This window comes from Hydra viridissima, unplaced genomic scaffold, assembly GCF_058129835.1.
Source record: "Hydra viridissima isolate aposymbiotic clone 2 unplaced genomic scaffold, HvirCarnegie_v1 scaffold_14, whole genome shotgun sequence".
NCBI classification, from domain to species: Eukaryota; Metazoa; Cnidaria; class Hydrozoa; order Anthoathecata; family Hydridae; genus Hydra; species Hydra viridissima.
In genome coordinates, this window is record NW_028324313.1 from 6,901,120 (window position 1) to 6,914,582 (window position 13,463).

The 13,463-nt window shown below is 28.6% G+C and overlaps 3 protein-coding genes across 4 annotated transcripts; 1 reads left to right on the forward strand and 2 right to left on the reverse strand.

The window, feature by feature from the left end:
- Positions 1-2,922: 2,922 nt before the first annotated feature.
- On the reverse strand, positions 2,923-3,710 carry LOC145181970 (coiled-coil-helix-coiled-coil-helix domain-containing protein 5-like). Its single transcript, XM_090071573.1, has 3 exons — positions 3,599-3,710; positions 3,281-3,421; positions 2,923-3,172 (listed from the first exon to the last, which is right to left on the reverse strand). Coding segments are annotated over exons 1-3 (327 nt in total). The 5' UTR covers positions 3,601-3,710; the 3' UTR covers positions 2,923-2,988.
- A 2,098-nt stretch (positions 3,711-5,808) lies between these two features.
- Positions 5,809-9,574, reverse strand: LOC149879083 (uncharacterized). Of its 2 annotated transcripts, XM_090071570.1 has the most exons (4): positions 9,429-9,574; positions 9,064-9,139; positions 8,483-8,557; positions 5,809-7,172 (listed from the first exon to the last, which is right to left on the reverse strand). In XM_090071570.1, coding segments are annotated over exons 3-4 (1,041 nt in total). In that variant the 5' UTR covers positions 8,484-8,557; positions 9,064-9,139; positions 9,429-9,574; the 3' UTR covers positions 5,809-6,132. The 2 variants fall into 2 exon arrangements, with proteins under 2 accessions (XP_089927696.1, XP_089927697.1); XM_090071571.1 differs by having other exon boundaries at positions 5,809-7,063; positions 9,064-9,517.
- Positions 9,575-9,716: 142 nt separating this feature from the next.
- LOC149879084 (uncharacterized) lies at positions 9,717-11,850 on the forward strand. The gene is made up of 2 exons (XM_090071572.1): positions 9,717-10,318; positions 10,440-11,850. Exons 1-2 carry the CDS (start codon positions 10,228-10,230, stop codon positions 10,742-10,744), a joined length of 396 nt encoding a protein of 131 aa, XP_089927698.1. The 5' UTR covers positions 9,717-10,227; the 3' UTR covers positions 10,745-11,850.
- The last annotated feature ends 1,613 nt before the right edge of the window (positions 11,851-13,463 follow it).

Here is a 13,463-nt window from a genome sequence, read left to right on the forward strand (position 1 = left end):
CTCAAAATATCAGGCCTCGTTTCGCGTCACCCTTCAACCTTGTACTAAAAAGCAGTTCAACTTATCAAATTTAATTCTTTCAACAAAAACTTTGCTTTTCCTTCTTATTGGTTGCTTCCAGATTTAAATATGCCCAAGCAATATTCTCCTTACGCCACCTTATGCTTCTGAGCCCTGTGTAATGACCATTATGATCAATTTTCTAACAGCAGCTATTTTCTAAGTAAATAATTTCTAGCTTTAAAAAAATCTCTTTTTTTAATGTTTTCATTGGTATTTTATTGTTATTCTCTCGGAATTCTCTCTGAAGTAAGTAATTTACTTGTTATTTCTCTATTGCTAATCCTGGAGCTCTCCTTCACACCTATTTTTTGCCACTACTTCGCTTACTAGTTTCCCACCCATTTCTATGTATAATGTTAAGATTTTTTAAAAATCTCAATAAAAAAAAAAAAAAAACAAGACTTGCTGGTCATTAGTAATTTTAATGCAACCTTTTTAATAAATAATCAAGCAACACTAGTTAGAAAACTAGTTACGATAAACCGTGGGTTTGAAGTTAGAACAGATATCAATTTTAAACTTTAAGCGAATATTTTTTGAATTTTTTGTTTTTTTACACTTGATAAAATTGAGTTAGTTAAAAGTAATGAATAACTTTTTGTGAAGTTGTTTTAGAGGAATAATTTTCCTGCCGTGCCATAAAAAAATTGTCCTTTTCAATTATGACTATTTTTTAAAAGTTTATTGAAGAAAAAAAAAAAAAAAATTATCTGAATGCGCCAAGATTTTTTGAAACCAATCATATACATTAAAGCTTATGAAATATGTGTAATTTTCTACGTTAAAAATCTTTCAAAAGACGCTCTAAAACACTTTCGTTCCTCAATACGCGCCAATTAAGAACTACATATCATTTTAAGTTACATTCCAGTACTGAAAATGCAACCTGGCTGGATCAATACTTTAAGTCAATTTTAGTTCCATTTTTTAGAAAATATACTAAGTAAATGTAAGATAGCTAAAGTAATAAATACTAAGATAACTAAAGTAACCATTAAATTCAAGGAACTCTACTTTTAATAATATTTCTTAAAAAATGAAAATAAAAAACGTTTTTTTCCATCGAATGTTCTCAATGATCTATTTAAGATACATGCTCAAAACTGGACGTCTATTGATCCCTTATTACCAATAAAATTAAAAAACTTAATGATGAAAATAAAACCCAAAAACTGATTTTGAAATGAAAAAAAAAAGAACATGGCAGAGAAAAAATCATTTGAACTTTTAAAATTGCAATTTAACTCTTAATGAAATAAAGTTGGCCTTATGTGACTTGCTTTGTTATTACTTCATACTCTGTAACAAAAGCAATTTTAAAGGATTGTGGTTTGACTGATGAAGTTATGATAATTAAATGCAACATTTTTGTTGCAACATAAAATTCGAAAATCATTCATCAGAAATAAAAAAAATGCACGGGAGGAAGTTCTATAGTCACCAGGCCTCGAAACGCAGAGTTGTTTTGCCCTTCAATATAAAATTGTATTTAATGGTTCCACCGGCCAGTCCATTTATAACTATACAGTCTTGATAATATCAGACGCCTGGAATGCGAAGTCTGTTTCTAATATGTATCATGCTGTTAAAGCTAAAAGGGTTTCATGGTCCAAAAAATTATTTCATTTAACAGTAAACCAACAACAAACTATCGTCCTGTCTGTTTAAAATTTATAAAGGAAACAGCTGAAGTTCTCAGGAATGGAGAATTATTTATAAAATTTACATCTGTTGAACCAACTGTGTGCAATAATATTATCATTCATCATGTTGCCATGATTCGTTGCTATGATTGATGGCAAATAAGCAACGTCACTTTCATGTTCAGTATGCTGAGCTACACCAAACGAGATAAAAATGTGAAGGTGGAAAAATAATTATTTCTCAGAAACGGAAAAACTCAGGTTCTATTTTCATTTTAGTCCGATTAAATCACGGCGATCTTTCGTATATAGATTTTCCTAATATCCGTGGATCTGGAAATTACCAAATAGTGAAACAACTCCAATAAACATTTAGAAAAAAAAATTTAGTTATTTTATCTAACTAGATATCTAGTTAAAACAACTAAGTTCCCGCAAACGTCTCTTTTATATATACAAAATTTGTCATTTCTTAAATTAGGACTTTCTTAAAGCATAGGACTTTGTTAGGTCACACCACGGTATCAAGTGAAATTATTTTCTCAATTTTGACCATATTTAAAATGGCCTTATTCGCCTCACAGGGGGATACTGAGTGTCATGACATAAATGTATAGATAAAGGACTAAAATTTCTTGTAAGATTTAAAAATAATTTTTAATAGTCTAATAACGAAAAAAGATATTTCATAAATAACTTTTAATATCCTAATAATCAAAAATGATATTTCATAAAATTAGAAAATGCATTAATGAGCAAATAAATGTAATACAAATAAATAAATAAAGAATAAAGTGACAAAATAAATAAAGAATAAAGTAACAAATGTCTATAAGAGATATCTTTAGGACGCTTTTAGAAAATACACTCTAACGACATCTTTTTACAGCCTCACGTTACAAAAGCGATTAAAATACCTTGTGTTCCCCGAAATTATATTTTAAAAAATCTTATAACAAATTCTACTATTTGTTACTAATCAGACTAAGTTTTCTTCAAATCGTTACTAATCAGACTAAATTTTCTTCGTAAATGTGGAATTTTGCGGACCATCATTATGTTGTTTCGTCCAACAATGTGGTTAGCTAAAGATTTTAAAGCTATACTCATTTAAGGGCTGAATAAACTCCTCCAAAAGCTTTCTTAATTGTCAATTACAAGTAGATTGCTAAAAAAATGTTTATTAGCAAAAACACTGACAAAAAGAAACAAAAAATTCAATAAAAAAGCTTTAATTATAGGAATAACTCGAATTTACAGCAATTCATTCTGATTTGCGCTTTTAGGTAAATTTATTTTTAAGCCCTTCTGAACTTTCATAGTCTTTAACAGTGCGAGCAGCGCAAATGTTAAATATATCCAATGATTCCAGGCAGTTGTAAAGCTGTGTTCGATTGTCCCGTAAGCAATTATCGTAATTACGGAATTCTTTTTTGCACTTTGTATTAATCAAGCGGATCACAGGACTAATATAAACAAAGATAATTTTTATAACTAATAAGATAAATTTCCTCAACATTCTAAAAAATGAAGGAAAAATAATAAAATAAAGCTAATAAATGAAGAATAATTACTTCTCCGACGAGCATTTAGTTAACTCCTGTTTTTCTGTCGAACAAATAGTTTGCCATGTCTCAGGGTTGAATTCTACACATCTAGTAAAAGCCTGTATCTGATCACGACATTGTTTCTCAATTAAAGCAATATTCTGATCCCTACTAGAACAAACAAACCTACCGGTAAAAGATTTTTTATAAATTTGTACTAAAAAAAAAATAATAGAGATTTACAACACCATAACACCATTATTAATACACACACACCCGCCCACTGCCACCCTTGTTCCCTCTCCCACACCCACAAAAACAAATAAAACAAATGAAAGCACTTACATAAACAAAAACTTCTCAGAAGACTTTTTTAAATTAGTTTCCTCAATAAAAACAATTAATACAATAAGAACATTGAAAATACAACTGAGGATATTTATAAATATGTCTATAAGTCTATAATATATATATATATATATATATATATATATATATATATATATATATATATATATATATGTATATATATATATATATATATATATATATATATATATATATATATATATATATATATATATGATTTAGTAATTTTGAAGCCTTAAAATCATATTTAAATCATTTTCATTAATCTTCAAAATTTTTTTATTGTACCAAAAATTTGCCAATTTTATGTTTATTTTTCTACAGGTATTGTTTGCCTAGTCTAATTTGCTTGTCATCTTTGTTATTTGTATTGCTAACATATAAACTATATCACCAATGATAAAAGTTTGATAGTTATTCTTGATGTAATTTTTCAAAGTAATTTAAGAATAAGACAAAGTTATTGCCAGATGTGTTGATTGCATCAACAATTAGCTATTAGGAGCCAAAAATGCAACTAACAATTTTTTTGTGGCATTTGAGGGTTAATAATATTATTTGTTTTTCTTTTAAATATTGGATTAGAAGTTTTTATTGTGAAAGTAAAAAAAAACAGAGAACACTATTTCTTTTATATCCAGATTGAAGAAAGATCACTGGTCAGAAAATGAGATACAAAAAAGAGAAGTTTGGCAACAACAGCAAACAATAGAGCAAACACAATTTTAATGATGACAAGGGTAAAAGAGCAATTCAGATTAAGCTGTTTGTCACATCCAATTAGAATTGACAAAGTAAAATTGACAGTTAGATTCCATTATTGATTTAATGTTACCATTAAGCACAGTAAAAAAATGTTTGTGGCACTTTTACTCACTTGAGCCTGGCCCAAGGAGCTAAAGTAATGTCACAAAAAACTTTACCTGACTGAATCAATGCACAGTATGATCAAGTGATATCTCAATTGCATAATGAGCTTAGCGTATCAAATACTGAATGTACAATGACTGATATTGGACTATTAATAACAAAAGTTTCATGGGTTTCATGGGTTTTGACAGTTAATTGACTATTAACAAACCTGAAAAGAATTCCAGCTGCTCTTTCATGTTGTTGGTTCACCCATTTACACATATGATAGAATAGCTAAAGTAATGTGATGTGCACAACTTGACCTGACCCTGAGTTCAAGTAAATTATAGCAGCAAGGCTTTTGATAAAGAAGCTAAAATCTGTGTTAATAAAAAATTGCTGCTCCCCAGGGTGACGACATGCTAAATAAAAATAAATATGAAGGATCTTGGAATTGAAAGTTAAGTTGAACCTTATAGCAGATGCACTGAAACTGCCAAAGATTGGCAGAAATGAAATTAATTTGGTTGCAGTGTCACACCTAAGTTTTAAGTTGAAGTGATTTAACCAAACTTCTCGTGAAAGTATAACCCAGTTGTTGATTAGTTCTGCAACAATATTAGCAAACAACTTGGACAAGAAGTCTGAATGAGACAGCTCAGGAACACCAGCTGTTAGCACTAATGAAAATAGTTATAACAACACTGCAGCAGCTTTATTTGTCAACAACTCCATACAGATGATGCAGATACCACCTATTTAATGATAACTAACTACTGATACTCAATACTCAATAGTCATGAGCTGATGTCACTGAGTAATGTAATGTTATCATTCCAAGTCCCATTCTTTTTATCAAATACAAACTGTATAATATACACTGCTTCAACAGCAATGCTTACCACATAGTGAAGAAATTTTTTATCAGATACAATACAGCAATTCCTTTGTCAGTAGCTGTGTAGCACCTTTTTAGCATTGCAGGATATATTGAAACATTCAGATGAATCTGACACAATGTTTGAAAAGCTGACCTTGATAAAATTAAACCAAGGCTCATTTTAACTACTACTTATTAAAAAAATGATTATTGCTTTGAACCTTTGTGATGTGCATTGACCTTTTATAAAAAAACAGTTTATTATTCATTACAGAACTGAACCAACAACATGTATGTATGTATGTATGTACGTACGTATGTATGTATGTATGTATGTATGTATGTATGTATGTATGTATGTATGTATGTATGTATGTATGTATGTATGTATGTATGTATGTATGTATGTATGTATGTATGTATGTATGTATGTATGTAAATTAAAATAAAAAGCTAAACAAAATTTATTTATTTACATTTTTATAGCTGCTTTACAATTTAGACATCAACTCATCAAACAATGATGCAGCATAAATATATATATATGCTTGTCCAAAATTTTGTAAATAACCTTCAAACATTTTAATATTTTTTTCTAAAAATTCAAGATTCTCAACAAAAACAAAGAAATTTTTTATTCTCATTTGTTTAAAAAATAGTAGCTTCAAAGAATCAAACTTAATTAAAAATTCGCAATAATGTAACTAAAATATTTAAAATGTCCATGAACTTTTATGGTATGTGCAAATGATGATAAATACATGTTATCTTCACTGTTTCAGTGCAAATCCATCTGCTTTATTTTGACCACATCTTTCTTCACATGTATTTTTTGGTTCAAACCTTTTACATGATTAAAATGGAAGTTTTGCATACATTCAATCAACTTTGATCTATCCCGTTGCTTCAAAATATTTGTAATTGAAGCATTCTGGCTGTTAAAGTTTAGTGCAAAACTATAATCTTCTTTAGCCTTATGTAAAGATTTAACTAAAATCTTATGTCTTTTAATATAATTCTGTATCATACTGATATTTTTCTCTTTTCTCAAAGCCAACTCATTTGCAATCTGAGCAGCATCGGCATACTTCTTAACAGCTGCATCACAATCGTTTTTCAGCTTTTGATGAGCTAATTTTTTGTTGAAACTAATTTCTTTATCAATAATAGAATGTATTTGCTTGTTACATGCTGACATAGGCAGAAAATTGCTGTCACCTTTAGCAATTTTACCATCAGCAAGAAATAAACCTAAAACTCCTTTTGCTTTATTTTCAAATAAAATATTTTTTACTTGTTTTTTTCCTCTTTCACACAAGTTGCTTTTTGTGAATTTGGACTTTTCTGCAAAAGAACCATGTATTGGAGATATACGGTAAATGCAGGGCTGAAGTTCGGCATCAGATTTTTTAAGATAATGTTGATCGGTTAGTGGTATTGGTTTTTGTTCAGTTTTTTTAAAAAAATGCTGATTGGTTGGCATAAGCTTTTGTTCAATTGGCAGAATCTTTTTTTTCTTTCCTTTTATTACATAACTTTCACATTTGAAATTTTTATGAATATTTAAGGAAGACCTCATACATTCCAAATTTTCTAAACCAACAGTAAATTTTGTTAACAACTTGTTTTCCAAAAGATTACTACACTCAATTTTATTGAAAGCTTCAGAATGCAAACAATACTTTCCTAATTGATCTTCCATTTTTGATCTAAAGTACATTTTCTCATTATAAAAGTGCTTATTGTTCTGAGGATCATAATTCGATGAAAACAGAGGACTTAGACATTTATCATTCAACTTTTTTGATGAAAAAAACACTAAAAAAAAAGTAGACATTTTAATCATTCATTAGAAGAGTAAACAATATAGCCTTGGTTTTTCTATATCTAGAACTTTAATCATATTTTGATTAAGAAAATCTCATGGATCATTCTCCAAAATCTCTCAAATTTTGAACACTTGCTAGTTATTAAAAAAAAAAGTTAAACCTGAAATATCAATATTGAAGGTTTTATGAATTTAGGTTTTTAACATTTATGGAAATAAGGGCTATTTCTGCATTTTCCACATTTAATTTACATTTTAAATCAAACATCCAAGAAGAATATTATTTGTTCTTAGTTTCAGGGCACAGATTAGAAGTTTAACAAGGGCCAGAAGTGTTTTTAAAGGGGCACTGGGCAGAGATAGTCCTTGGGGATGACATTCAATGTCCCTTCCCCACTATTTAAAGATTTTAGGGAAGCACTGTAAGGTTCCTTTAGTGGGATAATAGCAGAGTCATATCAGGATTACTAGAATTAATGCCAATAGCAATACAAATACCAGTGCATGGTATAAATGAGTTGGGGTTACTTGCAGTGGCAGTAAGAAATTATGTAGAAATTATGGATTTGAACTGCAATTGAAGTGGCAGATAAAAGAGTTAGGTTGCAGCTGATTTGTTTTACAGTAGAACTAAGAAAAAGGTTTAAAAAACAGCTCAAGTGTAAAAGAAAAAGAGCTAAGTAACCTCCAGTAGGCCAATAACAACCAAAGCCACTGTTAACTATTGGTGATTTATTATGAAATAAATGTTCTGTATTTTTTTGCATTTCTGATAACATATTGTGAACCTTGGAAGGATTTTATTTTTGATGTTGAAAAAAAAAGACCCAAAATTAGTTTGCTATATTTAAAAGAGCAATTAAAGTTAATGTTTAAAGTTTTTAGGCTTGCATAAATTTAGAGTTATATATATATATATATATATATATATATATATATATATATATATATATATATATATATATATATATATATATATATATATATATATATATATATATATATATATATATATATATATATATATAGCTTTGAAGACATTTTAAAATTGTTCAATTTTAAGTAGCAGTATTTGAGATTAAACTTTTTTTTACTGGTAAATAGCATGTGTTTAAAATTTAGAGCCTTTTAGAAGTGTACCATATTTTCAAAATTTGACATTTTAATAAAAATTTGTTAAGAAAATTATCATATCAAAAGTCATACCATAAAAAGATTTTTTTTACAACCAGAGCATTTGAAAATTGATAGATATAACTCCTTATATATAATTACAACAATAATATAAATCCATACTTACTAATGATGTGAATTCATAACTGTTAAATCCTGACAAAATTCAAATGGTAACATGGGAAGATTGCATAATTAAATTCTAAAAGATAATTTTAAAAATTGTAATTCTATTAACTGATTGTAGATATACTAGGTAACAGGATTCCTAAAAGAACCCTTTAAGATGCTCCTATATTAAATTGTACAGGAGCATCTGTTGAGCATCAAGAGGTTATTACACAGATTCACTGAGTTCTAAGATAAAAAGTTTTATAGTTGCAATTTTAAAAAATGGTCCAAAAAAGAGAAATAATCCTATGCAGATAAGTAAGAAATCATTACTTGGAAATCATTTTAGTTTAGGTAGATGGCATATAATTCAAATAAGTAATTGATTAGTATGACGGTTAGATTTTTTTTCTAGTTCAAACAAAACTACAGTTTAATTGGTAATACTTGACTACATGTTAGATATGAGTTTGAGTTAAAAATACTAACAACAACAACAGCAACAACAGCAACAACAACAATAATAGTAATAATGACAATACTCTAAATGAGAAATGTAACTATGTGTTTGCCTTTAATTACTTGTAATATACATACTTTAATGTATTTGCATAGACTTTTTTGGCTTTTAAAATGAATCCTGTTTTGATAGTGTTGAGTGATACTGCTGGCTCTAAACCAGAACGAGAGGCTTCTCTATAATTGCTCAAGTTTATGAGGGATTATTTCTTAGTATCAAAATATTTAGTTAACAATCAAAATGAAAATGTAAGAGAACGTTTTATGAAGTTTTAAAAGGGAAAAACAGAGCTATTTTTTAATTTTTTTTTTTTTTTTTTTTTTGCTTTTGATACCGAATCTCTTAAGAACTGAGAAAGTCCTTGGGTTTTATTAGAAAAATACTATTTGAAATGATCTGTGTTTTTTGTAACATTTTTATTAACACGAAATATATTGATTACTTCTAAATATATTGATTGAGAAATATAACGAGCTAAGGTTGGTCTTTCCCGCTAGACGAGAGGTATTTTTCGCTTTGAGACAATAATTGTCCAATTTATCCAATTATTGGATAAAACCCTTGTTTTAAAATAAAACTAGGCCCCAGGTTCTACATATCATGAGGCTTCACGGGTACCCTGAAGGTGACCTAAGACCTTATAACATATCCCATTAATTTTTTTTTTTTGATTTTGAAAGTAGTCTATAAGTACATATCAAAACTATCAACATTTAAATCCTTTTATGGTAGCTTTTCGAGAAAACTTAGTAAGAAGTTTTATAAATAACGATGTTTTAACATTAAAATAATATTTTTCCATCGGCCATTATAGCTGTTTACTTTCTCTAATTGCAACCACGCGATTGGTGATAATAATATTTATTAGTTTCCGATTGGCTTATATTTGTTGTCAACAAAAGACTTAATAATAATGAAGACTTTAGTTATAACAGCGAGTATAATTATAAAATTACTGTGTATTTCAATTTGAATACACAGTAATTATTTTAAAGTAAGTAATTAATTTGAAAATATATAAATTATTTCTCAAGAAAAGAAAAGAAATGCCATACTTTGCTTAAGATCATAACGAGTTTTTAAAATGTTTTTGTATATGCTGTTTGAAAAAAGGCAATGATTTAAGATGCATTCAAACCAAATGCAGTAATTCATGCCCACAAAAAGGAAAAAGTTATGAAAATCCTATCAAGTGATTTTTTTGGGAAAACTTCTCTGTTGAAAACCCTGATCTGCCTAAAATGTTATGTTCAAATTGTAGAAAAAATCTAGTGAGTTTAGAAAAAGCAGATTCAAAAAGCTTTTTATTTACCGCTCGACCTAAGTACGAAGGTATGTTTTTTCTAATTAAAAATAAGTCAATAAAAACTATTTAATTTTTTCATTATTATTATTTTGCTTATAAATAATATTTTGTTTTACATTTTAAAAACTAATTTCTTGTTACTTTTAGGTCTTAATACTAGAGTTATTCGAGGTGGGAAATGTGAATGTTTTATTTGTGTTAATAGGCGTACAAATGGTACTAAAATGGCAACTCCTCCACCAATGGTTTCATGTGAAACTAATAAAGATATAGATCACATTCAAAATAATGTGATTTTTTCTTCAACCAATGAATACTTTGTTCTTTTTAGAAGCTGTTTTCAATTTATAGGAAAAGGTGTTAAGCATCCTTGCACAAAGTTAGCTAAGCAAAAGAATTTGGCGCATATTGTACTATCTACCTCACCCGTAACTAAAGGAAAATTTTTATAAACCACAATCAACAATTTAGTAACCAATGACACAGAGATAAAATTGAACACCTTTGGCCCTAAGAGACTTGTTGTTTCTGTTGGAGTAGTTGAACCAAAAACACCTTACTTTTCTCTCTCAAAGCTGAAACAACTACAAAGAAAACTTCATGCAAGATATAAATTGTTTACTACAGAATTCAAAAAATATACATTACTTTAAAAAACGTTCATTTTTTTAAACATTTGTATCCAATTTACTAGTGACTATAAGATGCTAGAGATTGCTCAATTTATAAGAGTGAATGGAGGCAGAAAATCTGTTGAGTCTTGTTTTTCCAAAAAGTTAACAAAAGAAAATAAAAATCTATTGTCTTTGTTTGATGCTGAGCATAAATGCTGATGAGTTTGTTGCAACAGTTTTACAACATAGATCTCTTGAACCAGATAATGTAGATGTTTTAGTTGGGGTAGATGGAGGGCAAGGCTATCTAAAGGTTACCTTATCAATAACATTGAAGCCAGAGCTTGATGCACATTCAAGTGTAAAGAAAAGACTGAAATATTCTGATGAGTATGGATAAAAAGATTTTAAGTTTACTAGTGTTCACAAAACTTTAGATTTGGCTGTATTACCCTCTATTGATGAAAACTAAGCAAACATAAAAATGTTGTTGGATAAATTAAAACTTAACTCTCTGGTTTACTCTATTTCAGAAGATCTAAAGATTCTTCTGCTGATGGTTGGAAAGCAGTCAGCAGCTTCGAAGTATCCTTGTCCATTTTTCGAAACAGAATTACCTAGTATGCTGAGAGCTGAGTCATATTCTCTAACTTCTTTGTGTGAATGGTATAACAAATGGATGGCTACTGGAGGAAACATTGCAAAAGCTAAATATTTTAGTTACGTAGTTAATCCTCCTTTATTGACTGGAAATGTAACAATGAAGATCTTATCAATTGCCAATATACCAGGCTTACATATTTTGCTAGGCATAGTAGACAAACTTCTCAAACTAATTAAAAAAAACTTGTTGAGAGCACTAATCAAGGATTTTCATTTTAGTTAAATGTAGTATTTATGCTTTAGTAAATATTTCTTTTTTAGAAAAAAAACTAATTTACTTAGAACTTTTTATCTCAAATTCCAAGATCATTCTATAAAACCACTCTATTCCTGTAAATTTATCTTATCTTCTTCAATAAAAAAAACTAACTTTAAAAACATTATAAATTTGTCTATATTCAAACTAAAAAACCCAAGTTTTTATCAGAAATTATTTCTAAATCCGATCCCAAAGTGTCAATACAATAGCACAAATAACCAAACAAATTTTATATGGCCATTTGATCCACTCTCAGGGGTCTTAGTATGAGTCAGAGGGGTAATAACCTCTAGATTAAACAAGTATTGTAACTAAGTTTTCTCGAAAAGCTACCATAAAAGAATTTAAATGTTGACAGTTTTGGAATGTACAAATGGATTACTTTCAAAATCAAAAAAAATAATTTATGGGATATGACATAAGGTCTTAAGTCACCTTCAGGGTACCCGTGGCTTACTGCGCTTCAAAAGTTTGAAAGTTTTTACTTAAAAGGTCTAACAGACTTTTTTTAAAGAATTTAAACATTTTCAAACATATTCAATTTTGGACTGCCAAGATAACTAATATGGTTGCTAAAACCTTTCGGTATCAGCTATAACAATCAAATGTAAGAAGAAAGAATACTAGTAAAATAACGCATTTTTAGTTGATGATTCAAGTTGCACTAATTTAAAATGCAAGATCTTTTACTAAAAAAATAGAGAGAGAATATTTTATCTAAAGTAAGATGATTGAAGCTTAATATTGTGTAAAACTTTGATAGGATTAACATAATAAAAGGTAACGACCATTATTCCTCGAAACGTCTGTCTTCCTTTTATATGAAATTTAATTGCTTTTTTAAACTAGATCGTCTTAATACGTGGTGCACTAACTCACTTTTTAAAGTTTATGAGTTGAAGTAAAGACACCAAATCATAATTTACTCAGAAAGCTGTGACTCGACCAATCATAGAATTTTTCAGCACAGTTAACCATTGTGATTACTATCTACACAATACGCAAAACTGCTGTTTCCTCAAATGTAAGTTTTTCGATCATATTGTAAACGATGAACATGTCCTGATTATCATTTTCGGTTTTACTTCATCCTGTCATTATGACAAGTTATTTTCTAATAATATAAAATTAGATACGGATATATTTCATTTAAATTATGTTTCGATCATTCTATATCGTGAGATGTTTATCGCCTTAAAATTCCTATTTCAAAAACACCAAATTGCAGTGTTATTTTTGTGTGCATAAATCAAGTGGATCACGAAAAAAAAAATTTAAAGTATGCAGGGGAGCTGTGCAGAGTTCTCTGAAAATTGTCATTTGCATCCGTTATGTTATTTATTTCCAAATGCACCATTCTATGAAATAAGATGTTAATACATTTTATTCATCATTTGCTTAAACTAAAATTTTATCTCTTGATTATTCAATCATAAAACTATTTCAAGTTTACCTATATTAACCCCCTCTTTTTCGCATTTACCCGCTTTAATCTCTAGCAGAACTTCATGTTGTAGAATGATTGAAACAAGAATTTCAAGAGAAGCTTACGCTTACACCTTATAGTTGAATAAAGTAAATAGGGTAAAACACTCAGTAACCGCCACCCCTACCAAAGTTCACCATTTTTGCACT

Bases quoted from the DNA above. Each gene is read 5' to 3' on its own strand.
- LOC145181970 (XM_090071573.1), bottom strand. The intron at 3,173-3,280 runs GTAATTATTCTT...TGTTTATATTAG, and splicing joins ACTAAATGCTCGTCGGAGAA to TCCTGTGATCCGCTTGATTA.
- LOC149879084 (XM_090071572.1), top strand. From the start codon at position 10,228: ATGTTATGTTCAAATTGTAGAAAAAATCTAGTGAGTTTAGAAAAAGCA. The intron at 10,319-10,439 runs GTATGTTTTTTC...TGTTACTTTTAG, and splicing joins CGCTCGACCTAAGTACGAAG to GTCTTAATACTAGAGTTATT.